This window comes from Uranotaenia lowii, chromosome 2, assembly GCF_029784155.1.
Source record: "Uranotaenia lowii strain MFRU-FL chromosome 2, ASM2978415v1, whole genome shotgun sequence".
Classification (NCBI taxonomy): Eukaryota; Metazoa; Arthropoda; class Insecta; order Diptera; family Culicidae; genus Uranotaenia; species Uranotaenia lowii.
Genome location: NC_073692.1, coordinates 34980917 through 35007840, shown reverse-complemented (window position 1 = coordinate 35007840; position 26924 = coordinate 34980917). Strand labels below are relative to the sequence as shown.

The following is a 26924-nucleotide window of genomic DNA, read 5'->3' as shown; positions in this document are numbered from 1 at the left end:
CAAACATACAGATAATTGCTTTTTATATATATAAAAAACTTGAACTTGACTTGAAAACTCTTAATCTGTTGATTTTTTTTCTGATTCTTTATTGGACCGGATGGTTAGGAAGTATAAGGAGCCACTCTAAAATCCACACGAAGTTCAAATCAAGCATCGGAATGGAACCCTTGATCATAAATATGGTAAAAAGTATATGGTTATTGGGGATAACTGAATGCAGCCCCTTAAATAATGCAAATAATCCATTTCCGTCAGTCAAAAAGTGTTGTCTGACTAGAAGACACCAAGTAAATAACTAATAGGGCACAGTTCCTTAGATTGCAATATGTGCAATCGGTTTTTTAAGCAATGCGACAGATGTGTCCTGATGGACGAAGAAATTTATGTTAAAACCGGATTTAAGAGATCAAATTTCTCGAGATGCCTACTCATGGAAAGGTTCCAACCAGATTCCAATTGCTTTTTCCAGGTGAGTTTGTGTAAAATATCATGATTTTGCAAAGGTTTTACTTCTGTGGTAAAAATAATAGATCAATACATGACTGACACAAGTGTGCAAAGATAAAAAAGAGATTTTATGAAAAAGTAAGATTATTTCTTAAACTAATTGATAAATAATTTTTTTTTTATATTTTTATATTAAATGTCATATTAACACCTTCATTTCCTCCATATAATGTTTTTCGATCAAATGAATAGTTTTTAAAATACAAGCGTTTGTAACTGCCCGGATACTAAATGATCATAGCCTTAGATGTTCTTATTTTCTTTGTTCAGTGCTTAAGCATCTATTTCTCGATAAATATGATAAAGTTAAAGTCGATATAAAAAAGATGATTTTAAAAATTAAGTGGAGATTATCTAATACAGAGAACATATCAAATTTCATACCATTAATGTGTTGTGCCATTTCTAAAAATTTGGTACCTATACGATAAAGAAAATTTCAAACATGGTTTTGGCGAAAAAGGAGCGACAGTTGATTTAAACTGCTTAGAATGACGACACATTTCAACAAAACATTTTTTGGCACTTATCTTGGGGTTAATAGAAATTGAAACTATCGGTGTCAAGGATCCTCTGTAAATGAAAAAAAAACACGGAAGAAAAAAGATTTTTAACTTTATCGCAGAAGATATTCGCTTTCCAGTTTTGTTGGAAGTCAATCTTCTTCGAAAATTTTTGCCCCTGGGGGTAGGCACAACCATAATATGACAGAAGTATTACGAAAATATTCAAAAAAACTGTTCACTCCGTTTGAAGGTAACAATCCAGTTTCATGAGCGTATATAATTATTTACCTATTTTTATTTATTTACATAGTATTCCGTCTTACGACATAACTTGACGAACATAATTCCTAAAATTCACTCGGTTCATAGCAACCGTTCTCCAATTTCTCGAGCACCCCACGTTCGCCAGATCACGCTCCACTTGGTCTAACCACCTCGCTCTTTGCGCCCCTATTTACCTATTTTCTGCTTATTTACATGTTCTTTATTTTTGCGAAATTCAAAGGCTTAACGAAGTTTGCCGGGTCAGCTAGTGCTTATATAAAACTAAAAAGAATTCTGAACGTCCCAATAATCTTCAGGCCGGATTTGGCCCCATGCCACTCATGCTCTCATGCGAATCGAATCGATCACTTTTATCAACAAGAAATTATTAAAATATATCCTATCCTAAATCTTTATACATGCAGTTGAAGCGCATGCACTTAGCCTACATTAAAACAAGTTGTTCGGGCGCGAGACAAGATACAAGAGAAAACTGAATTTGTAAGTCACACAATTTAGAATGTAAACGTAAAATTAACAAAACTAATTAAATGTATTTTTTAGTTTGAAGCCAACAAACTGCTATCAAAAACCAGCGTTTCTTCTCGACCCGCTCGCAACAGTGCCTGTAGGTGGGAACTTTTTATAATCAACACAACGTAGTTTTAATTTGTCATGTCCAATCACAAGGAACGTACAGTAGTGTTCGAAAAAATAGCAGCGCCATCAGCGATCGTGGAAATCACTTATTTTCAGCTGTTCGAAATAATAGCTGCGCTGAATAAAAACACTTTCAGAAGGCAGAAAAAAACTACTTATTTTTGAAAATAAGAGTTGTCTACACGAATGTTTTTGGCCCCAATTTTGGACTTTTTCGAAGGAACGCCAGAAGGCCGCTTGACAGGGTATTGCATTTTTTCTCCAAGTTAACTCATACTATAATCTTCTATGCAAAAAATTCATGGAACTAATTTGCATTTCGATAAACAAATTTTCGTGAGAATGTTTCCATGCTGTTCAACTAACGTCTCTTTTAGCTGCGTTCTTTCTTCTTGTCAAGTGAAGTGATCAACTGGGCAAAGACATCGTTTGTGGTGATCACGGTAAGTTAATCAAAGTCTTAAGGTGCACTTAATTGCATGCTGATTCATACTCTGGTGTGTTCGAAAGAAGGGGACAAAAAACTAGCTCAACATGTATGTATACGGGAAACGCGAATGCGGGGGAGATTTCCGAGACTATTCGCGACATGGATTATCCGGGCGAATGGATCGGACTTTAGGGCCTTTGGTATTTATGCTACTCGTGTTCGACTAACGCGGCACATAAATTAGTCTTACAATGTTCGATCCATTTGGGAAGAGCTAGGAATAAGCAAAAGGGACCATTTGGCGACAAAACGCAATCGTTTTGGACGTTTGCTGCCTTGGCGAACTTTATGCGTTGTCCCGCATGTTCGAATCGCGACGGGCGTTCCAGATTAGAACCCTGCGTGAGTTTGCGCATGTTGAGTCTTTGGAATTGAAGGAACATACATCGGGTCTCTTATTGCCCGTAATCGAAACCTTACATTAATCATCTCAGCGGGGTGCGTTGTTTCTATCGCTCTGGCTGTGGGTCTTGACAACTAAGTACCTAATAACTTACGGGCGACATTGAAATATTGTGCTGGGACATCCCCGCACATAAGATATTGAGCTCAAATGGTCCGTCCTTTTAAGAGAGTGGGTCTGGTTGTAATTTCATAACGTTTCGCTAATTGCTACAATCAATCGACAATCGATTCAGACTCTCGTCGACGTGGTCATTGAAGGAGTAATTTGTCCAGGAAAGCGCTGCCCCAACAATCAATCCCGAGCGCTTCCTCTCGAGTTGACGGCGCGGCTCAGACACGTCCGAAAGGTGCCAGTCCTTGGGTGAAAGAAATCGTAATGTGCCACATAATTTCATAAATTTACCCCAAAGCTAGAGCACCCTAGCCAGACGCACGTTTCGCAGCTTGAGTTCCGCGGATTCCCATCGGGGTAACTACAAGACGCATAAAAATCGCAGAACATGGCAATTACGCGCCACTTGAATGTTGCAAGCCGCCTCGGATCAACCGCAAAATCTCACGTAGATAGCTACCTCGGTTGGAAATTGGCCATCGGTCATGACTGAGCTCAGCAGACCGGAGGACGCGGACCGAAAAAAAAAACATGAAAAGCACTACGGGAGCCGCGGAAAATTGCATGTTTTCGCAGCGGAATTTTCCCTTCCATTCACGTAAAACGATCCAACATCCAACAGTATGCTGCAGATTTGTTGTAGGGGTAGGACATTAGCGACGGGAATGCAGCGGACATGTCGAGGAAATTCCTACTCGTATAACATACGTGTTGTCCCTTGGTTAGCGACCATTCCGTTGTTGAAACAACTCAAATAAAGATGTTTTAGGGTGCCAGACGGCAATCGGATGGCTATTTTAATGGAGGTTCTCGAAAATGGCCCGGCAAAAATGTGAAAGGGTATTCATAATTGTTCTGTGCTAACAATATTGCAGTGAGCATGAAAAGTCTCACAAAAAAGTCCCACAAAGTTGACAGAAATGACAAAAATGACAGAATTGTATTAAAATAAAACAAATTACAAAATTGACAAAAACGACAAATATTTAAAAAAAATGACAAAAATGAAAAAAAATGACAAAAATGACCAAAATAAAAAAAAATGACAAAAAAGACAAAAATGACAAAAATGACAAAAATTAAAAAATTTCAAAAATTACAAAAATTAAAAATTTACAAGAATTACAAAAAATTACAAAAATTACAAAAATTACACAAAAAAAACAAAAATTTAAAAAAATCACAAACATTAAAAAATTACAAAAATTACAAAAATTACAAAAATTTCAAAATTAACAAAAATTACAAAAATTACAAAATGTAAAAAATTAAAAAATTACAAAAATTACAAAATGTAAAAAATTAAAAAATTACAAAAATTACAAAATGTAAAAAATGACAAAAATACAAAAATTACAAAAATTACAAAAAATACAAAAATTACAAAAATAACAAAAATTACAAAAATTACAAAAATTACAAAAATTACAAAAATTACAAAAATTACAAAAATTACAAAAATTACAAAAATTACAAAAATGACGAAAATGACCAAAATTACAAAAAAGACAAAAATAACAAAAATTACAAAAATTACAAAAATTACAAAAATTACAAAAATTATAAAAATTACAAAAATTACAAAAATTACAAAAATGACAAAAATGACAAAATTGAAAAAAATTACAAAAATTAAAAAAATTGACAAAAATGACAAAAATGACAAAAATGACAAAAATGACAAAAATGACAAAAATGACAAAAATGACAAAAATGACAAAAATGACAAAAATGACAAAAATGACAAAAATGACAAAAATGACAAAAATGACAAAAATGACAAAAATGACAAAAATGACAAAAATGACAAAAATGACAAAAATGACAAAAATGACAAAATGACAAAAATGACAAAAATGACAAAAATGACAAAAATGACAAAAATGACAAAAATGACAAAAAAGACAAAAATGACAAAAATGACAAAAATGACAAAAATGACAAAAATGACAAAAATGACAAAAATGACAAAAATGACAAAAATGACAAAAATGACAAAAATGACAAAAATGACAAAAATGACAAAAATGACAAAAATGACAAAAATGACAAAAATGACAAAAATGACAAAAATGACAAAAATGACAAAAATGACAAAAATGACAAAAATGACAAAAATGACAAAAATGACAAAAATGACAAAAATTACAAAAATTACAAAAATTACAAAAATGACAAAAATGACAAAAATGACAAAAATGACAAAAATGACAAAAATGACAAAAATGACAAAAATGACAAAAATGACAAAAATGACAAAAATGACAAAAATTACAAAAATGACAAAAATGACAAAAAAAAAAATCTTTGATGAACTTCCTGGAAATGAAGAGAGCAACAGTCTTCTTGAAAGTCTTGCCAAGTAGTAAGTGAGACAAGTAGTATGCCAGTCCACAGTTGAACACTTTGGAACGCAAAAAATCCCACTCACCTAATCGATTGCTCATCAGCCTTCCAAACGCATCATTCCATTATTCGGATATTGCTGATAATTGAATTTGATTGGCATAATTAGATAAGCTATTTGCGCATCCTGTCATTCATTCATTCATTCATTCATCGCCGTCGTTCGAGAATGGGGCTCGAAATGAGGAGGCAAACCTCGCACAGTTATTATCCAGCCAGCTGCCCTGAACTATCCGAAGATAGCGGCTGGCAGGAAACAGAATTTACCCCGAAGACATCCAAACCGATCGCGATCGGAGGACGGGTTGCTGTCGTCGTTAATGGCGAAATCATGACACTAATGGCGGCCCGTTGTCGATTTTCCGTTCCATTCATCTTTGAGAGTTGATAGTGCAGATGACAGACAGACTTGGAATTCCCACACCGATTCCCTCCGGCGGCTCTTGTTTGTTTGTGACTTTGAACTTGGCGTCCCGAGGCGTCCCTCTCCTGCTTCTTCTTATTCAAGGGGGTATAGTTGACATTTTTCCTGCAGTGCAACATGGCCCACTTGGCACTAGCTAGGCCTATTCCTATACGAACTGTCGCCGAGACGTTGAGAGTTCAGCAGAGCTTTTGGATTGCGGCAAACTGTCGGCCAGAAATGAGTTATGTCAAACAACCAGTGCAGTGCGATATCGTTGATCGTTGTACCTACCTTCTAGGCTTTTAGCTGCGATATTCTAGAAGGCGGTTCGACTTTGAAACTTTGAGCTGATCGGAGCGCCCGAAATCGAAGGTCTAATCATCGTCATGTGATCCACGACGACGACGAGCAACGTGGGTTGACATTCTAAAACCTTGCCTTTTTCCCCGAGCTTCGCTGGTGGTCAGAAAGCACTCGAGTACACTATTGGAAACTAAGTAAAGCAGAGTTAAAGTTTACTTTATTCCTAATTCGAAACAAGCTCAGCGATTTGAAACAATCACAGATATATGGAGAGTTTGAATTGCACTTGCCAAGTGCTTCATAAAACCGTATAAAATGTTCTGTCTGTCTGTCTGTCTGTCTGTCTGTCTGTCTGTCTGTCTGTCTGTCTGTCTGTCTGTCTGTCTGTCTGTCTGTCTGTCTGTCTGTCTGTCTGTCTGTCTGTCTGTCTGTCTGTCTGTCTGTCTGTCTGTCTGTCTGTCTGTCTGTCTGTCTGTCTGTCTGTCTGTCTGTCTGTCTGTCTGTCTGTCTGTCTGTCTGTCTGTCTGTCTGTCTGTCTGTCTGTCTGTCTGTCTGTCTGTCTGTCTGTCTGTCTGTCTGTCTGTCTGTCTGTCTGTCTGTCTGTCTGTCTGTCTGTCTGTCTGTCTGTCTGTCTGTCTGTCTGTCTGTCTGTCTGTCTGTCTGTCTGTCTGTCTGTCTGTCTGTCTGTCTGTCTGTCTGTCTGTCTGTCTGTCTGTCTGTCTGTCTGTCTGTCTGTCTGTCTGTCTGTCTGTCTGTCTGTCTGTCTGTCTGTCTGTCTGTCTGTCTGTCTGTCTGTCTGTCTGTCTGTCTGTCTGTCTGTCTGTCTGTCTGTCTGTCTGTCTGTCTGTCTGTCTGTCTGTCTGTCTGTCTGTCTGTCTGTCTGTCTGTCTGTCTGTCTGTCTGTCTGTCTGTCTGTCTGTCTGTCTGTCTGTCTGTCTGTCTGTCTGTCTGTCTGTCTGTCTGTCTGTCTGTCTGTCTGTCTGTCTGTCTGTCTGTCTGTCTGTCTGTCTGTCTGTCTGTCTGTCTGTCTGTCTGTCTGTCTGTCTGTCTGTCTGTCTGTCTGTCTGTCTGTCTGTCTGTCTGTCTGTCTGTCTGTCTGTCTGTCTGTCTGTCTGTCTGTCTGTCTGTCTGTCTGTCTGTCTGTCTGTCTGTCTGTCTGTCTGTCTGTCTGTCTGTCTGTCTGTCTGTCTGTCTGTCTGTCTGTCTGTCTGTCTGTCTGTCTGTCTGTCTGTCTGTCTGTCTGTCTGTCTGTCTGTCTGTCTGTCTGTCTGTCTGTCTGTCTGTCTGTCTGTCTGTCTGTCTGTCTGTCTGTCTGTCTGTCTGTCTGTCTGTCTGTCTGTCTGTCTGTCTGTCTGTCTGTCTGTCTGTCTGTCTGTCTGTCTGTCTGTCTGTCTGTCTGTCTGTCTGTCTGTCTGTCTGTCTGTCTGTCTGTCTGTCTGTCTGTCTGTCTGTCTGTCTGTCTGTCTGTCTGTCTGTCTGTCTGTCTGTCTGTCTGTCTGTCTGTCTGTCTGTCTGTCTGTCTGTCTGTCTGTCTGTCTGTCTGTCTGTCTGTCTGTCTGTCTGTCTGTCTGTCTGTCTGTCTGTCTGTCTGTCTGTCTGTCTGTCTGTCTGTCTGTCTGTCTGTCTGTCTGTCTGTCTGTCTGTCTGTCTGTCTGTCTGTCTGTCTGTCTGTCTGTCTGTCTGTCTGTCTGTCTGTCTGTCTGTCTGTCTGTCTGTCTGTCTGTCTGTCTGTCTGTCTGTCTGTCTGTCTGTCTGTCTGTCTGTCTGTCTGTCTGTCTGTCTGTCTGTCTGTCTGTCTGTCTGTCTGTCTGTCTGTCTGTCTGTCTGTCTGTCTGTCTGTCTGTCTGTCTGTCTGTCTGTCTGTCTGTCTGTCTGTCTGTCTGTCTGTCTGTCTGTCTGTCTGTCTGTCTGTCTGTCTGTCTGTCTGTCTGTCTGTCTGTCTGTCTGTCTGTCTGTCTGTCTGTCTGTCTGTCTGTCTGTCTGTCTGTCTGTCTGTCTGTCTGTCTGTCTGTCTGTCTGTCTGTCTGTCTGTCTGTCTGTCTGTCTGTCTGTCTGTCTGTCTGTCTGTCTGTCTGTCTGTCTGTCTGTCTGTCTGTCTGTCTGTCTGTCTGTCTGTCTGTCTGTCTGTCTGTCTGTCTGTCTGTCTGTCTGTCTGTCTGTCTGTCTGTCTGTCTGTCTGTCTGTCTGTCTGTCTGTCTGTCTGTCTGTCTGTCTGTCTGTCTGTCTGTCTGTCTGTCTGTCTGTCTGTCTGTCTGTCTGTCTGTCTGTCTGTCTGTCTGTCTGTCTGTCTGTCTGTCTGTCTGTCTGTCTGTCTGTCTGTCTGTCTGTCTGTCTGTCTGTCTGTCTGTCTGTCTGTCTGTCTGTCTGTCTGTCTGTCTGTCTGTCTGTCTGTCTGTCTGTCTGTCTGTCTGTCTGTCTGTCTGTCTGTCTGTCTGTCTGTCTGTCTGTCTGTCTGTCTGTCTGTCTGTCTGTCTGTCTGTCTGTCTGTCTGTCTGTCTGTCTGTCTGTCTGTCTGTCTGTCTGTCTGTCTGTCTGTCTGTCTGTCTGTCTGTCTGTCTGTCTGTCTGTCTGTCTGTCTGTCTGTCTGTCTGTCTGTCTGTCTGTCTGTCTGTCTGTCTGTCTGTCTGTCTGTCTGTCTGTCTGTCTGTCTGTCTGTCTGTCTGTCTGTCTGTCTGTCTGTCTGTCTGTCTGTCTGTCTGTCTGTCTGTCTGTCTGTCTGTCTGTCTGTCTGTCTGTCTGTCTGTCTGTCTGTCTGTCTGTCTGTCTGTCTGTCTGTCTGTCTGTCTGTCTGTCTGTCTGTCTGTCTGTCTGTCTGTCTGTCTGTCTGTCTGTCTGTCTGTCTGTCTGTCTGTCTGTCTGTCTGTCTGTCTGTCTGTCTGTCTGTCTGTCTGTCTGTCTGTCTGTCTGTCTGTCTGTCTGTCTGTCTGTCTGTCTGTCTGTCTGTCTGTCTGTCTGTCTGTCTGTCTGTCTGTCTGTCTGTCTGTCTGTCTGTCTGTCTGTCTGTCTGTCTGTCTGTCTGTCTGTCTGTCTGTCTGTCTGTCTGTCTGTCTGTCTGTCTGTCTGTCTGTCTGTCTGTCTGTCTGTCTGTCTGTCTGTCTGTCTGTCTGTCTGTCTGTCTGTCTGTCTGTCTGTCTGTCTGTCTGTCTGTCTGTCTGTCTGTCTGTCTGTCTGTCTGTCTGTCTGTCTGTCTGTCTGTCTGTCTGTCTGTCTGTCTGTCTGTCTGTCTGTCTGTCTGTCTGTCTGTCTGTCTGTCTGTCTGTCTGTCTGTCTGTCTGTCTGTCTGTCTGTCTGTCTGTCTGTCTGTCTGTCTGTCTGTCTGTCTGTCTGTCTGTCTGTCTGTCTGTCTGTCTGTCTGTCTGTCTGTCTGTCTGTCTGTCTGTCTGTCTGTCTGTCTGTCTGTCTGTCTGTCTGTCTGTCTGTCTGTCTGTCTGTCTGTCTGTCTGTCTGTCTGTCTGTCTGTCTGTCTGTCTGTCTGTCTGTCTGTCTGTCTGTCTGTCTGTCTGTCTGTCTGTCTGTCTGTCTGTCTGTCTGTCTGTCTGTCTGTCTGTCTGTCTGTCTGTCTGTCTGTCTGTCTGTCTGTCTGTCTGTCTGTCTGTCTGTCTGTCTGTCTGTCTGTCTGTCTGTCTGTCTGTCTGTCTGTCTGTCTGTCTGTCTGTCTGTCTGTCTGTCTGTCTGTCTGTCTGTCTGTCTGTCTGTCTGTCTGTCTGTCTGTCTGTCTGTCTGTCTGTCTGTCTGTCTGTCTGTCTGTCTGTCTGTCTGTCTGTAACTATTCAGATTGGAGACTAACTAGCTAACTGCTGACTTAACAACTGGCATACTTTCCTTCGTTCTGGTTGTTTTAACCATTCCTGTTCTTGGCGTTGGAAATGTACAAATTTGGACACCCCCTAGCTCCGGTTCGATGTTATCTGATAACAGCAGTTGAGCCGAATGATAAGAGCCATTCTACGCGAATTTCTCAACAACGGACCACCGTCTTCCACCGATTCAGTACTGCAGAATCTATTATTTCTAGAGCATCGCTCGTTGTTTTTTTTTTTTCGTGCCTCCAGTTTCTAGAATTTTAAGTTCGTCCCCTAAACGGAGTTATGTCCCAGGGAAAAATTTGAATGTTGCTGAATGCTCCTGAAAGTGTCAATAGTTACTAGTGCAAAATGAAACGATTTTATAAATTCTTTGTTCTATCGCTGGGTAGGTAATCTCTTGAAGAAAAAATGTGGGAGACAATACTTGGCTTTCGTGTTGTTTATTGGTTTGAAAAATTGTCCTCTTCAAATTCACGCTGTGTGTCAAAGATAAGATAAAAATTGCATTGGCAATTCGGCTGCTTTTTTTGTAAAATCCAACCTCATTGGCTAGAGACAAATAAAACATCAAACAAATAAAATTTACCCGGTCTGTTTTAGTGCTCGGAACGGTCAGCTTCGGGCAGATCAGTTGTCAACAAGAAAATCTTCCGGTGGCAGAGGGCAGTGGAGATGAAACTGGGACTGAAGAAAATTTGCCATTCGAAGATTATTACACCGGACATTCGGACTCTGGGGAGGAAGGAAATAATCCATCGGACGATTACTATCCGGGAGTTTGGTACGAGGACGACTATCTGGATGGCAGTGATCTTGAAAAAGTGGACCTCGTCAACGCCACTCTGCTTCCAATTCCGGAAAGAGCAACCGACGTAACAGATGAACCTACGACAGAAAATCCCATTTCAGCGTGTCCACCGGCTGGCAACGATGGAAACCTGACATCTCCTGGATTTCCCAAACCCTATCCCAATCAGATGGATTGCACGTGGATGTAAGCGAGTCATGCATACGCACGTGTAGCAGATCGTAAAAATATTTTCCCTATTTTTGTTTCAGCTTCTCAATCGAAGCTGGATCAGGAATTGAAGTAGTTGTCCATCAGCTGAACTTAAGCCACAAAACAGACTACCTGTTCATCAAACCTGGTTACTCGGATGAGGCCGACGAAAAAGGCATTATGCTGACCGGATATATTGAAGAGCCTTACAAGCTTTTGATCTCGCATCGAACGACTTTCACGGTACAGTTTGTATCGAACCATACCGAACAAGATGACGGAGCAGAACCACTCCATGACTATCCGGGATACCGATTGACGTACGTGCCATTCGGGCAGAAGGTATCGCCGGCTCCACCGACCACAACGGAGGCTATCGTGCCCCAGGAGGTGCTCCAATGGATTCAACGGACGGTCACCATTCAGAAATCGAAACTGCTAATCATCAGTACCTGGGACCGGGTGAAGGAAACGCTGGCCAACGCGACCAACGAGTTTCTGGGGCTCAACAACTGGCCCTATCAACTGGCACGGTAAGTGTGATCACTTTTTTTTCATTTTATTAAATTAATTTTTTCCTGAAACTAGGAGTGAAATTCATACAAGTCACTATAAAATGACCTTTAACTAGAATGAGCTTAGCAATAATATTACCACCATGTGTTTTACAAGTAAAAAAAATGATTGACTGCCACTTAAATTCTCTTCAACAATATGTTGTGCCTTTTTTTAAAAGATAAACTCAAGAGTTTATATCATTGAACTGCCAGCGAACACATGTTTTACAATACAGTCGTCTGGCATTCTCGCAAAATGTCCTGCCCAACGTATCAGTCTAGCCTTTGCCTCCACACTACGTTTTCTTGCACGTCACCAAAGATGGTCGCTCGAATGCAATGAGTGTGCGCAGGTTCTCCTCAGGCAATATCCACGTCTCGTGCCCGTTGAGGACGACTGATCTAATGAGCGTCTTGTACAGGTTACACTTCGTGCGAGGGCTAAACCTTTTCGACCGCAGTTCGACCGCAAAATCTAAATATTCCTCATTTAGGATGTAGGAAATTTTTTATGGCTCGGTTCACTCTGGCTCAATGCAAAATATATTTTCTCGAGCATCAGTCATACTCGTTGGGTGCTGCCTAGAAAGCGCCTATAAATAGGCTCCTAAGTTTAGAACAAATTGCCCAGTCAAATTATATAGCATGGCAAACATTTTTGTTCGACCAGAGAGAACTGGGTGCAAACATATCGTTATTAAAATCCAATTTGCCACTAAACTGTGTATTAGTAATCAACCAGTATAGGCTTAATGGCTTAAAAAGAGTCTAAATTTGTTGGTAGATTTTTTTTTGTTTCGATTGTAGTCGTTTTACCATCTTTGTGGCATTCGCGACTTTATCAACGTTGCAGTTGGCGAATAGTTATTGAAAAACTCATCCGGTACAACATCGGCTCAGGAAGCAACTGACTTGCCAACTGAGCTATATCACAAGCCCTAAAGTTGGTAAAGCATGGATCACTACAAATCTGGACGCACTATTTATTTTACCATAGTGCTCCTAGTTGTCGGATCTGGAATGTTTTGGCAGCACTTTGTAGAGAAATGTTTCTTCTACCAGTGCTGAAAATTTCATTACGATTCGTTTTGTTTCAAAAAAGTTACACGTGATGGAAGCCGCGAGATGAAAATAAATTTTGAACACCCACGTCAAAAACCCGACGTGGTCGGGTTCAAAAATCGCGAAATCGTTAAAAATGGTCAAATCAACCGTTCTCAAACGTTTCCGTGAGATGCGTACTATAGATCGGCAGGTTCATACCAAACGTCATAGTGAAATTAAGGATCGGAAACTGCATTTGAAGGTGTTGAGAACGATCAAGGAAAACACAGGGTAGTCGGACTATGACATTGCCAAGAAATTCAACGCCGACCGGTGCACCGTCAGCAGAATTCGTCTACGCGAAGGAATACGATCCTATCGGACCAGTAAGCAACCAAACCGGACATTGAAGCAGAATTTAGTAGCCAAAGGACGTGCCCGCAAGTTATACAAGAAGATTCCAACGAAGTTCGACGGATGCATCCTCATGGATGACGAAACGTACGTGATGATGGATTTTTGGCAGCTTTCTGGCCAAAAATTATGTTAAGCCACTGCAGTGGTGCACTGCACTGGTCATGGTGATGTCCCCGGCAACTTCAAATTCGTTTTTGCTGATAAGTTTGCAAGAAAGTGTTTGATCTGGCAAGGTCAGGCTTGGCAAAAGTCATCGTCATGAGGCGTGAAGCTGTGACTGTGAAGCCTCTTGGTCCGTCAAACTCAATTGACTGTTCCTTAACGACCAGTCCCTTCGTTTGCCAGTCATTCATTCCCCAGTCATTTGAAGCTAAAAGAATGACCTAGTCAAGCAATCGCATTCAAACGACCGATGATGAAAAAGAAACGCATTTATTATTATTGTTGCTCCTGCCAGCAAGCCGAAGACGACCGAAGACGAAAAAGAAAAGAATTTATTATTATTGTTGCTTCTGCCAGCAAGCCCGTTTTCGATTTTTTATTGCTATTGTTGCTCTCTGCAAGCAAGTCGTTCAATTAGTTGTACCTGCCGTCAGCAGCCGATCGAAGTGTAAAGAGATTTGCCAGTCACTCTCAGGAGAAATTTTGACCTTGTGTAGGAGCTTCGCCAGTCGATGATGAAGAAATGTTGATTGTTGTCGTGCTTTATCCGTCATGCGAGTAGTGAGGCTCCGTCAATTGAGAACAGTGCCAGTCGTTTGATGGAACAAAACTAGTTGGGTCAAGCGTGACGGGCGAAATTTACCATCACTGGGCAAGGTATTTGCAGCTGCGGATAAAAACTTCCGGATTTTGTGAAAAACAAGACCATGGACTCCGAAATTTACAAGGAGGAATGCCTGAAAAACTTTTTTTTTTCGTACATTAGATCTCACAAAGGACTAGTTAAGTTTTCGCCAGATTTGGCAAGCTGCCACTACAGCTAGGAGGTTCTACAGTAGTGGAGGGGGTCTCTCATATAGATGTAATAAGTCTTCATAACTCGAGAATATTTGGTACCCCTCTATGATATTTTGAGAACCCTCCGTTCTTCCAGTCGGAAAATCTTAAGGAAGGAGAGTGCTCCCTTACAATTTTTACATCACTCGGGACTTTAGCCAGCAAATGGACTGAAATTTTGCTTAGGAGGGTATTTGAGCACAAGGAATGTTTCTGCGAATATTTGCCCTATTGCCTAAGGCTGATGTCATGCTGAAGCAACCAGCGACGCAACGCAACGCAACGCAACGCAATCACGCGACAAACCAGCTCTCATTTGATCTCCATGGAAAAAGCGCAGACCCGTCATACCAGGGGCGGTCCTAGAGTTGGCTCTTGGAGGGGGTGATTTTCCAAAATTTCAAAAATCAGCCAATAAGAAGGTTCTTAAATATCTGGCGAAAAAACGTTTATTTAGAGAAATAGTCTGTAGGGTGGAGGGGGGGGGGGGTGTTTGCAGTTACAAAAAAGACTTGTATTTTGTAGGTTTGTATACTTGTAGGATTGTTATTTGAAAAAATTTAAATTAAAGAAAGATAGTGAAAAATTTTAACAATTTTTTTCATTATAATCATTTCGATATCCTTTTATAAAACAATCTGCGAATCTTATATGTTCACTGATAAAAAGTGTTTATAAAAAGATAATTTTCGAAATTTCTACATTTGGAAGTTTAAAAACTATAACTTTAAGAATTCTTTAAACAATTTTCCGATATAAATGTCATTTCACAAATGAAAATTTAGCACACATTGTCTTAAAAGAAAATGAAAAAAAATCTTCAAGTTATCCACAATATTTTTACTGGGAATCTTCATATCAGGGTAAGACTCTCAACAAAATATTAATGTTTGTCATTTTGCAACGATTCCAAACCAATTATTTGAGAAAAGTGTTTGTTATAATTGCTATGAATTAAAAACTGAATATTTAATTATTTTTCTGAAGTATTTTGCTAAATCGTTGTTCGAATGTATCGAACTATTATTAATTCTTGTTCAAATTCTTTAATTTTTAAATATAAACTTAAATCTATAATAAGATGATCAAAATCATTTTCGTAGGTATGGAGCTTTTGGAACTTCGTTTTTATTAGTTGATTCTTAGTTGGAAATAACCAATCTTTCAGATTCAGAGTGGATTTTTTAACCTAAATTATTAAGTCGGATTTCTACTCAAAATTTGAAACATTATTGTGTAGATGAGCTAAAAACAGTATTGGCGATATAATTGGTGTGAATCCTGAAATCCAGCCTTGTTGGTCAAACATTAGAAAAATGTCTTCCGAAAGTTTAACTTGAGCGATTGCCTTGTTCTCGAGAAAATAGTCGGGGATGACGGAATAGTTTTATCTCACCTGAGAAAGATCAAAACATAGGCAAGTTTTTGGAGCCTATGTTTTAAAAATTGATTTTGGAAATAAATTTCTGAACTCGATCTTTGATTTTATTCATCACTTCTAGTTTCAGAAGTAGTATTTTCAGTATTTTTCCAGAATTGAATAGATATCATTAGAGATGTACCAAACAGTGCTAACGGCCGAATACCAACTATTGGCATCACCGAATATTCTGCAAAAAATACCGTTGCAAGTGATGATAGAATTGCAAAGCAAAACTACTAATCAAAGCAGGTGAAAAACAATATTTTTCATGCTTCGTATAGAATTTGAAGCATAACTGATATCAAATTTCAACCAATAATCTAAGATTCACATTTAATTTTAAAAGTTTAAAATTAAAGAATTAATTTTTTTATAATCATTATTCAAATAGTTTAATTGTGATAACGGCTCAAAATGTATGAGGCCCTTTGAGCCAAAGGAGTATGGGGGCATAAAAGCTTATTAAAGACGTCAAATATCACAGTAAATACCTTGGAAAGAAAAATAAATTATTTATCAAAAAAAAAAGAAACTTATTTCAAGAAATCACATTTTTAATTTGATGTGTTTGGCCATTTTAAATATATTTATCAAAATTTTTTATTTCTTTTTCAAAAGTAAAGGTATGTAAATTAAAATTCCAAGTATCTGAAAATTACCAAATATAGTTTGAATTATGAAGAATCGTTTTATGTCAATAAATCAAAATTGATCATTTTTGCTACATCGAGGCGAATACAAACAAAGCCCATTTTTTTTCAAAAACGTTCTAAAATAAAAGTTATTCCAAAAAAAATATTCTGATATTTAAATGTACCTTTTTAATTTAAATTGTCTAGACAATTCCGACTTCTTTAATTCCGAAAAAAATATGGGCTTTTGAGAATCTCAAATTGAGATGCATTCTGTAAAAATCGGAGCTTGCGATAAAAAATAAACCAAGAAATGGAAATGCTGTACTTGTGCACGGAGAGGGAGAAGGGGGTAAAAATCTCATTGTTCTGTCCACGAGGTATCCACGGTATCCAGGTCCACGATAATTTAACACTCAAAGACTCAAGTCTTTTAAACTTCTAAAAAGGATCGAGATATGTTTATCCATCAAACATGGAGCCAAACTGATCTGCAATAACTCGTAAGATAATAAAGTTATGGTCGAAACAAGTTTGCAGGTATTTATTGAATATACCGGCTATTTGGTGAACATTATTAAAAAATGATCAAACTACAGCTAAAGTTTTAACGAAGTTATTCTGAAAAAGCATTTTCATTATATATCTAAAAAGCGAAAACAACTCATGAGCAATAAATATAACTTATCATATTAGCGATTCGTTGTTTGATGACAGAGATAAGCACGAAATTGAATTGCATGTTTCGCATGATCCCAAACTTTTTGCCGATACACCATACTGTGGGGTGAGCCCAAACTTTTGATCAATAACTTAAGTAGCTATTTTAAGCACTATGCAAATTTTTAGTACAAAAATAAAAAAAAAAGTTTTGGCATTTATGAAAAAAGCTTCAAATTCACTCAACCCAGAACTGATCGGGTTGAAATATAAAGTGAGATTTTTTGGAAACTTTCCAACTTTAAGCCAAGTTTAAGTCCTATTAAGTTAACATTTACATTTTGCCAAAATCAAACGAAAAAGGTTTTGATTATCGCCTGTAGAATGAGATAAAAAAAAATGCAATATGTTATAAGATGACTGAGATATGACCAAACAAATTTTCTTGTTTTTAAGGGGGTGATCCAAAACTTATGACCGGTAGAGTATATGATCAGCAAATTCTAACTCATCGGTGTAACTACCTCTACAAAAGTTATTTGGTGAAATTCGTTCCAGGGAATCGCAGGCTACAGCTGTTTTAGTTTGGCGGACCGAGTTTTTTTTTTCAATTTAAAGCTATTAAGTGATTATCAAAGCGACAGGTCGCGCCAGCATGACATACCAATGCGATGCAACGCTTTCTTATTGGAACGTTGCGTTGTGTTGCGTCGCTAGTTGCTTCAGCATGACATCAGCCTAATTCTAGTGGGGTGATAGGAAGGAGAGAGGGGGGTTTCTTTACAATTTTTCACATAACTCTAGAACTAATCGAGCAAATGGAAACAACTTTGGCATGGGAAAGCATTTGGATACATAAAATGGTTATTTTCTTTTTCTGACTACTTTCTCATTCAGACGGGAAGACGGGAGCTCACATACGACTGTTATGCATGAACCAAGAACTTATCTTACAAATGGAACCAAATATGACATGAGAACAAACATACAATCGAACAAATGGAACATAATTTGGCACTGAAGTGTATTTGAAAACACGTAATGTTTGATCTTGATCGCCTTCTTCCAGATAGATGATAGATAGGAAGAGGGGCTCCGATACAAATTTTATAGCATAACTCGACAACTAATAAAGCAAACGAAACCAAATATGGCATGCGAGGGTATTCGGACACAAGAAAAGTTTTTCCGGTGGTTTAGCACTGCTCTTTCCATTTAGTGGAACAATAAAAAGTGAGTAGAGGGTCATTCATACAATTTTTGAATATTTCGATAACTGATCGAAAAAATGGAATCAAATTTGGATGGGAGCATATTTGAGTACGGGCAATATTTCTTCGATGGCTTGAGACCTCCTTCTCTTGAGAGGAGATATTAAGTGGGGAGGGGGTCACAAATTTTTTGAATATCTCTAGAACTTATCGATAATGGAGTCATCCCAGCTTACATGAAATCGTAATAGAAATTGTGGTGGATAGTAGTAGATAAGATAAAAAAAATTGATGGACATACAGAATTTATGTTAGAACCATCAAAAAGTATGTTTGATTAAAAACTCCTTAAGTCTGACTAATAACTTTGTATCGTGTACGTTTCCCACTGGGTTTATTTTGATACGAGATCAACTATTGGCGAATAACCGTGCATGGATCGATGAATCCATTCTCTCAACGAGGTTTGAGGATAGTGGTTGGCTGATGTTTTCGCGGTCGTTTGAGGTTGAGTCCGTTCGGAGAGAAGCGAATCAAAATAAATGATGGGTTACCACAGAAATGATAATCCAAATCGAATATTAAGACATTTTCAATAACTATCGTAAACACGTTGGTATTGAGTGATTTTCTCTCATTCATTTACGACAAGCTTTGCCCAAAAAAAAATTGAGTCGGATGGCAGTTTAATCAATTCGTAAATATGACTCTAAAAAGTTGAGAATATGCTAATTCGACATTTACGATTTGAGTGAACTGATTTACGATAAATGGGCGGTCCTTCAATTGACACTCTCTCCGGTTTCTTCCATTGACCGGTTCGTAAAAAGAAAACTTCACCTATAAAACTTTAGCGTGGATCATTTCAACTGATGAGTTGGCATCGTGGTAAGATACCGGACTGCGAACTCGGAGGAGAACTGTGGTTCAAATCTAGGTCGACGAATTTTTTTTTTCGTTTATTTTGCTTTTTGTTGGAAAATCGAATCGTTGGAATCTTGTAATTGTAGATATATCGCCTCCACTTTTGTAGCTATATGCTATTTTGGTAAGTTTAATAAAATCTTTTTATCTGGTATATTTGTTTGAATAATTCAGTTGTTCCTGCGTTATACCTGTCGTGATTTTACGAATCTCAATTCAGAGATTCACTTAAACACGTCTGCCGCTCGCAAGAATAGGTTAATGACTGACTTTGTTTTGTTTGTTTGTCAAGTGCTGCCAAAATAGCAAATGTTCTCATAGAAATTTATTTTATTTTATTCATCTACAGTGTTGCCGAATACAACTATTATTTTATTTTATTCCTAATTAAATTTGATTTATTTTCTGTATATTCTTCATCTCATCCCTACATTCCTTCTCACTTCTATTCTTAATTAAAACTTTTCACGCATAAACATTTGTTTTTTTTTCTTTAGTGCAACATTTAATTTACCAAATATCCTCAATTTTTATTCCATATTCCACATCTTTATTCTCCATCCTACAAATTTTATTTAATTTCTGCTTATCCTTCATGACATTTCTACATTCCTTCTCAACTCTATTCTCTATACAATTTTTAATTTACCGACTTTTGTTTTTTTTAAATAAAAAATTTTATATCCCAAATATCCCTCATCTCAATTCTACATTCCATTCTCTGCAAAAGCTTTTCAAATTTTTTTTTGCAAATTCTTCATTTCATCCGAAAATATTCTTCACAAAAGCCTTCCCAATTTGTGCTTTCTCTGTCGCACTGCTTTTATTTACCAGAGCCGGAACAATCCGCAAAAAAAAACATTCTTAGCAACAGCTTTCTCCAACTGTGCTTTCCTTGTTACTCTGTCTCTGTTTACAAGAGCCGGAATAATTCGATAGTATTCTAAGAAACAGCCTGCCCAACCAGAAGGCTTATTCAAAAAATTAGCAGCAGCAGCCTTAAATATCTGCGCTTTTAACGGCAATTCCGTCTTATTTCCACCGGAAGGCCAAATCAAAACAATCAGCAGCAGCAGCCTTAAATATCTGCGCTTTTCAGGGGCAATTCCGTCTTATTTCCACCGGAAGGCCAAATCAAAACAATCAGCAGCAGCAGCCTTAAATATCTGCGCTTTTCAGGGGCAATTCCGTCTTATTTCCACCGGAAGGCCAAATCAAAACAATCAGCAGCAGCAGCCTTAAATATCTGCGCTTTTCAGGGGCAATTCCGTCTTATTTCCACCGGAAGGCCAAATCAAAACAATCAGCAGCAGCAGCCTTAGATATCTACACTTTTCAGGGGCAATTCCGTCTTATTTCTGTGGGACCGGTTCCCGATTCTACCAGAGATCCGGTACAACGATCTTCGCCCGTTTGTCCGGTCAATACGCGAACCGTTGTTGTGGGCTTCACGGAGAAAATGCACGTCCGTTGAAATGCGCGAAGGACAAACGACTGACGAACTGATGTAGCCAATGGCAAAGCCCATTGGCGGGAAAGAGAAGATTGGAGGGAGAAAGATATCAATTGTGATGGGTATGACAATGCTGGCAAATAGAGGTGCCAGTTGCATTGTTTAACTTATTGCAACTGATTCACTCATATCTCACAATTTCCACCGGAAGGCCAAATCAAAACAATCAGCAGCAGCAGCCTTAAATATCTGCGCTTTTCAGGGGCAATTCCGTCTTATTTCCACCGGAAGGCCAAATCAAAACAATCAGCAGCAGCAGCCTTAAATATCTGCGCTTTTCAGGGGCAATTTCGTCTTATTTCCACCGGAAGGCCAAATCAAAACAATCAGCAGCAGCAGCCTCAAATATCTGCGCTTTTAACGGCAATTCCGTCTTATTTCCACCGGAAGGCCAAATCAAAACAATCAGCAGCAGCAGCCTTAAATATTTGCGCTTTTCAGGGGCAATTCCGTCTTATTTCCACCGGAAGGCCAAATCAAAACAATCAGCAGCAGCAGCCTTAAATATCTGCGCTTTTCAGGGGCAATTCCGTCTTATTTCCACCGGAAGGCCAAATCAAAACAATCAGCAGCAGCAGCCTTAAATATTTGCGCTTTTAACGGCAATTCTGTCTTATTTCCACCGGAGGCCCAAATCAAAACAATCAGCAGCAGCAGCCTTAAATATCTGCGCTATTTGTGCTTATTCTACCAACCACGCCATTGTCGTGATTTTACGAATCTCAATTCAGAGATTCACTTAAACACGTCTGTCGCTCGCAAGAATAGATCAATGACTGACTTTGTTTTGTTTGTTTGTCAAGTGCTGCCAAAATAGCAAATGTTCTCATAGAAATTTATTTTATTTTATTCATCTACAGTGTTGCCGAATACAACTATTATTTTATTTTATTCCTAATTAAATTTGATTTATTTTCTGTATATTCTTCATCTCATCCTTACAATACCTTCATAAATGTTTGCTGGGATATATGAGATGGATTCGTTTTTGTATACAAGAAGTGTTTTTCTGATGTTATGAGACCCTCACTGAGAGTCACTCTCACAATTTGAATAATAATTTGAGAACGAATAGGTAAAATAAGTGTCCCGTGAACATTGAAAAGGGACAGCGAAAATTCCAAATAAATATAAAAGAAAAAATTTGGCATAAGTTATAAACTTATGAAGCAAAGAAAACCAGAGTCATGAAGAGGATTCATGCACGGATTTAAAAAAAAATTTAGATTTTAAAGAAGAAAGTTGCAATTTTATTTTGAAAAACCCAATTTAATGATTTTGAAATTTGGAATTAAATTGGAAAATTTTGTGCAAATAAATGAAAAGTTAAATAACTACGTACTACAAATTTCAATAATATTTGAAAGGTGTAGCAAAGCACACAAGGTCAGCTAGTGATAAAATAAATCTCAATCTCTATGCTGATGCTACAAAAACAGCGAAACGCAAAAAATTGTAAAATAAGGCTTCAAAAAAATCTGATTTTGACTTTTGGTCTTTCCGCTTGATGATTGTAGCATCAATCATCAATTCGTAAATTTTTTTTTCTTGACCTATGAAAATAATGATGTTCCAGGTCACAAGACTCAATTATCGGTTTAGCACAATGTTTTAAATATTGGTTCAAGAAATATTTATAATATTTGCTCGGTGAGTTAAAGAGCCGCAGCTTTATATATAAAAAGCCGCGTGCGGCTCGCGAGCTGCTAGATTGTAGGCGATCGGCCAACTCGCCTTGGTCAATTTTGATAAGTTCAGCTGCGATGCCATCCTTGCCAGCCGACTTTTTTCTATTCAGATGGCGAATGGCCACCTTAACTTCGTTCATCGTTGAGACTCCTCCAACGTCTCGGTCTCCTGCATGTTTGTTGTTCAGGTATCTTCACCGAAGTTTTACCTCCAACTTTTGATCACCTCACGATTGTCCGTCAGGATGCCTCCTTCCTTACGGCTGCGTTCTCTGCCTCCTACACTCCTCGTCGATCCGGTCGTTCCGTCGAGTTCGTTCCACATGTCCGATGACGTTCTCCAGGAACAGGATCTGATGTCAATGATGTTCGAGGAGGGCAGGCTGTCTATTGAAACGTGGTCGATCTGTGATTGCGTTTGCAAAATCGATAATTCTGAGGCCGTTTTAGTTGTTCCAATTATCGGTTTGATTTCCTTCTCCTGGTCGACCTGACCATCAAAATCCCTGATGACGGTCTTGATAACGTCTTTGTCGTCACCGGTGTAGAAGATAGATGAAATAAATAGTAAATAAAAGGATGTGACAATGAAATAAAAATGTTTAAATTGGTCACAAAATAACGAGTTATTGAGTTTTGCGTTTCATCGTGTAAATTGAGAGTGAGTGAGAAAGATCCCAAAGCACGCAAACAGAAACAAACACTTCAGTTGTTCTACGACTTTTGATATATACGGATGTGTGTTGTGCATATGGAAAAATAGAGAACAGAAAAGAACTGGCTTATTCGACAACCGGTACTTCCTAGGTGATGAAGCTGATGTTGAAGAAGCTGCCCTTGATTCTCAACCGGCACATTCGTGGGTTGATCGGCCTCAACCTGATCACGCGCTCCATCATCTTCCCAGTCACTATAAAAGCTGTTCCAAGCTCGTGTGTGTTGTCGAAGCTCTGATAGATGGCATGGCTATCTTAGAACGTTTGTATCCTTGAACCCTTCCAGCATACCTCGTGCAGCGCTACGATGACGAATTGGCGACCCTTCAATTCGTTGAAGACTACGTGGGTACTTCTCATGAAATTTAGAGACCGGCAGTTCCATGTTGCAAGTTTCCAATCGCTAGTCCCTTTTCGTAGCATGGGTCTTAGCCGATTTCCATTTGAAATTTCAGTTTTTGTTCATTGTTCGTTGCTGGTTTATTTTTCTAAGTCACGGGATCGTAAGGCTCACAGCTAAGAAGCTGCACCTTTGTCCAGAAGGCCAAAACAAAGGCTGGGCTTCGAACGTTTAGGGTACAAAAGGTCCCTAATCACGATGAGAAGCAGAACAAGTCCGGCAAAATCCGTGCCAGGAAGCTCAACCTGCTGACGAAAGTTGACTGGTGCATCACGGACGACGAAACATATGTGGAGGCCGACTTCAAATAGATCCCCGGCAACCTGTTTTTCACGGCCAAGAAAAAGTTCAACGTTCCGGAGCATGTCCGCACTCAGAAGATGTCCAAATTTGCGAATAAATTCCTGGTTTAGCAAGCCATCTGCACGTGCGGGAAGCGGAGTGCACCTTTCGTGACCCAGAACACGATAAACGGACAGGTGTACATGAACGAGTGCCTCCAGAAGCGACTGCTTCCTCTCCCGAAAGGCCCACAACGTCCTAACAATCTTCTGGCTGGATTTGGCTTTATGCCACTACTCCAAGGACGTGCTGAACCGAAACTGTTCAACCCTCCCAACGCTCCGAAGCTCCGCCCCATCGAGAAGTACTGGGCGATTATGAAGCAGCACCTCTTTAAACGACCTAAGGTAGTGAAGACAGTCGAGGAACTGAAGAAAGTATGGGATTACATGCAAAACACGGTTGATTCACAGATTGTGCAGAATCTTATGGCCGGGGTTAAGGCCAAGGTGCCGGCATTTGCGTATGGACTGTAAATAAAATATGAGTAAAATGGTAAAATGAAGTTTAATAGTTATCATTTCTTGAAAATTTGATGGCAATCGAATTTTGCGAATCAATTTTGGGTGTGGCAATTTCATCGTGGACACCCTTACGATCCTGTGGTAGAATGTTAATACACCCCGGAGAGGCGCAAGATTTACTTTCTAGATACTGATTTTCTTTTCTTCCATCCTTAGAGCCGGGGACATCAAGCTGCAGGTTCGTCGCTGCCCGGAAACCTGGCCCAACTTTGAGGAGTGTGTCACGCTCAAGTTTGCGATTCCTTTACGCCCAAACGTCACCACCGACATCAGTGCACCGCCAGTAGTGCCAGCGGACGAGAACGCCGCGGGGGGCCGGATATTATCGGATTGGCCCGAGGCCAGAGGGTTCATCACCATCACCAGCACCGAGGCTCCGGATCCCGTTTACGAGCTGTCCGAGCGAAGTCTGGAGCAAATGTGGAACCAGTTCGGTGTCCAGGCCCTGGCAGCCGAGGGCGTTCAAGAATACCTGTTGCAGGAGAACTCTTCGGTCGTGTACATCTGGATCGGGATCAGTTTGTGCGTTTTGCTGGCGTTCATTTTCGTGCTGTACAGCATTTGGAAGATTGACATCTTCAAGGACTATCGCAGGTTTGGGCGGAATTTTTGAGTTTTTTAAGAAAAAAAATCAATTCCTTCAATTTTTCAGAATCACAAAAATGCGCTCCGAAGTTCAAGATGACGACAGAAGCGAGCTCAAGAAAAAGGAGTTCGATATTTCAATGTTCCCATCACCTCATCAAATTGTGCCCAGTTTGTTTCCCACCGGTGATCCGTTTGGTGATCGCCGTAGTACGGATGCCTATTATGGTAAGAAGAAGACCTCGGGGATTAAACATTTGTTTTTCTCAATAAATAGGTATCTCACAGTGAGTAATTTTTCAGCCTACGATAATTCTGCCATGAAGCGATGGGCAGAGGAGGAGGAAGAAAAGGACAAATTCGACGAGAGAGATTTCCCAACTCCCAGGAAGGCCTCCTATGAACCTTTCTCTCCGGCACCAATGGAATTTTCAGCCGCAGACTTTGGTAAGTGACTTCCACCACTCTTAAGAATGTTTAACGGTTGAGTCCACCCGTAAGCCAAGTTCTTTGTACCCAATAAGTTCCAGGGGCTTCGAACTTTTCACAACATCTGCTAGTCAAGGACCTAATTTATATAATTTTTTCTCCTCCCAGATCCAACAACGGTTCAGAACACTCAGCTTAACAGCGGAAAGCCCGTCACGAATCAGCCTTTTCATTTTCCGGAAGCACCAGGAGAGGATGCTCCCGGATCTCGCAAATTCTCATCGCTTGCGTAAACGGGGCATCTGATTTACTCTTGTTTCTATAAAGAATCTTTTTAACTTTTGACGAGGCGTTATTCATTCTGATCCGTTTATTTCAACAGGTTTGTTTCGAATAAAATACTTAAAGATTAACACAGCGCAGTTTGAAATCTTAACTTCGAATTTCAAAGTATTCGTATCGTATTCGTATCGTATTCGTATCGTATTCGTATCGTATTCGTATCGTATTCGTATCGTATTCGTATCGTATTCGTATCGTATTCGTATCGTATTCGTATCGTATTCGTATCGTATTCGTATCGTATTCGTATCGTATTCGTATCGTATTCGTATCGTATTCGTATCGTATTCGTATCGTATTCGTATCGTATTCGTATCGTATTCGTATCGTATTCGTATCGTATTCGTATCGTATTCGTATCGTATTCGTATCGTATTCGTATCGTATTCGTATCGTATTCGTATCGTATTCGTATCGTATTCGTATCGTATTCGTATCGTATTCGTATCGTATTCGTATCGTATTCGTATCGTATTCGTATCGTATTCGTATCGTATTCGTATCGTATTCGTATCGTATTCGTATCGTATTCATATCGTATTCGTATCGTATTCGTATCGTATTCGTATCGTATTCGTATCGTATTCGTATCGTATTCGTATCGTATTCGTATTGTATTCGTATCGTATTCGTATCGTATTCGTATCTTATTCGTATCGTATTCGTATCGTATTCGTATCGTATTCGTATCGCATTCGTATCGTATTCGTATCGTATTCGTATGTGACTTATTTTGCCCAATTCCCATGAGTGAATTATATGTACTCATTAACAAACTTGAAAGTTACAAAAGTGATTTAGATGTACGTTGTACAGGACTTAAGTCACATAAAGGGCACAAAAGTGCTCAAAACGGAATTTACTAAGTCACAAAAAGTGCATCGAGGTGCTTTCAAAATGAAATCACCACTTCGAGTTTTAGTTTCAGTTAGGACAACATCTAGGCGTGGTCTCGTGGTAGCGTGTTCGATTCTCATCTCGAAGGTCGGGATTCGATCCCCAAGCCGGGCATGTTTTTTTTTCATTTAGTAATTTTGTGATTGAATGACCATTCTGATACGATATACGTAGGAAATTTAGGAAAGAAGCAATTGAATCTGGTGCGTGGCATCATGGCGGCACCATGTACAGAACTTAGTAAATAATGAGGAGTAGGTGATATGAACCGACCGATGCCAAGGGTGCAGTTGATATAGAGAGATTTTTTGCTCATTTTACGATTTTTTGGAAGCTGAATTAAAAGACCGTTGGAAGATCTTTAAAACTTGTTTTGGAACTTGAAAGTAACAGTAAGAACTTTAATTTTGAGCTGAATAGAACGTACTTCACATCAATGATGGGGCTGAGTGAGCGTTTTTGTACCTGTTTTATGGGACTTTTGGTTGCTTGGGTTTCTCGCTTAAAAACCTCCAGAGCACAGTTTACTCCGAACATGAGGCGAGTGAAGCGGTACATTCCGGCTTCTGAAAAGAATCTGGTAAGCTCTCTTGACTATCGACTGAGCATAAGATGGTAAAAGGCGTTGCTTAAATCTAGTTTGGAAAAGATGTAACAATTAACTATTATACTTGGTTTAATCTGAGCTTAAGCCAATTCCAAATAATTGTTCCAAACATTGCAAATCATACTCGACGTCAATAAATCTCAGTG

General features: G+C 39.6%; 1 protein-coding gene across 1 annotated transcript; it reads left to right on the top strand.

Annotated features, from left to right (window-relative positions):
- The first annotated feature begins 10024 nt into the window (after positions 1-10024).
- LOC129748284 (uncharacterized) lies at positions 10025-25345 on the top strand. Its single transcript, XM_055742825.1, has 7 exons — positions 10025-10253; positions 10469-10862; positions 10928-11401; positions 24075-24512; positions 24571-24731; positions 24807-24950; positions 25101-25345. The coding sequence occupies exons 1-7, from the start codon at positions 10217-10219 to the stop codon at positions 25223-25225; spliced, it is 1773 nt and encodes a 590-aa protein (XP_055598800.1). The 5' UTR covers positions 10025-10216; the 3' UTR covers positions 25226-25345.
- Positions 25346-26924: the final 1579 nt, after the last annotated feature.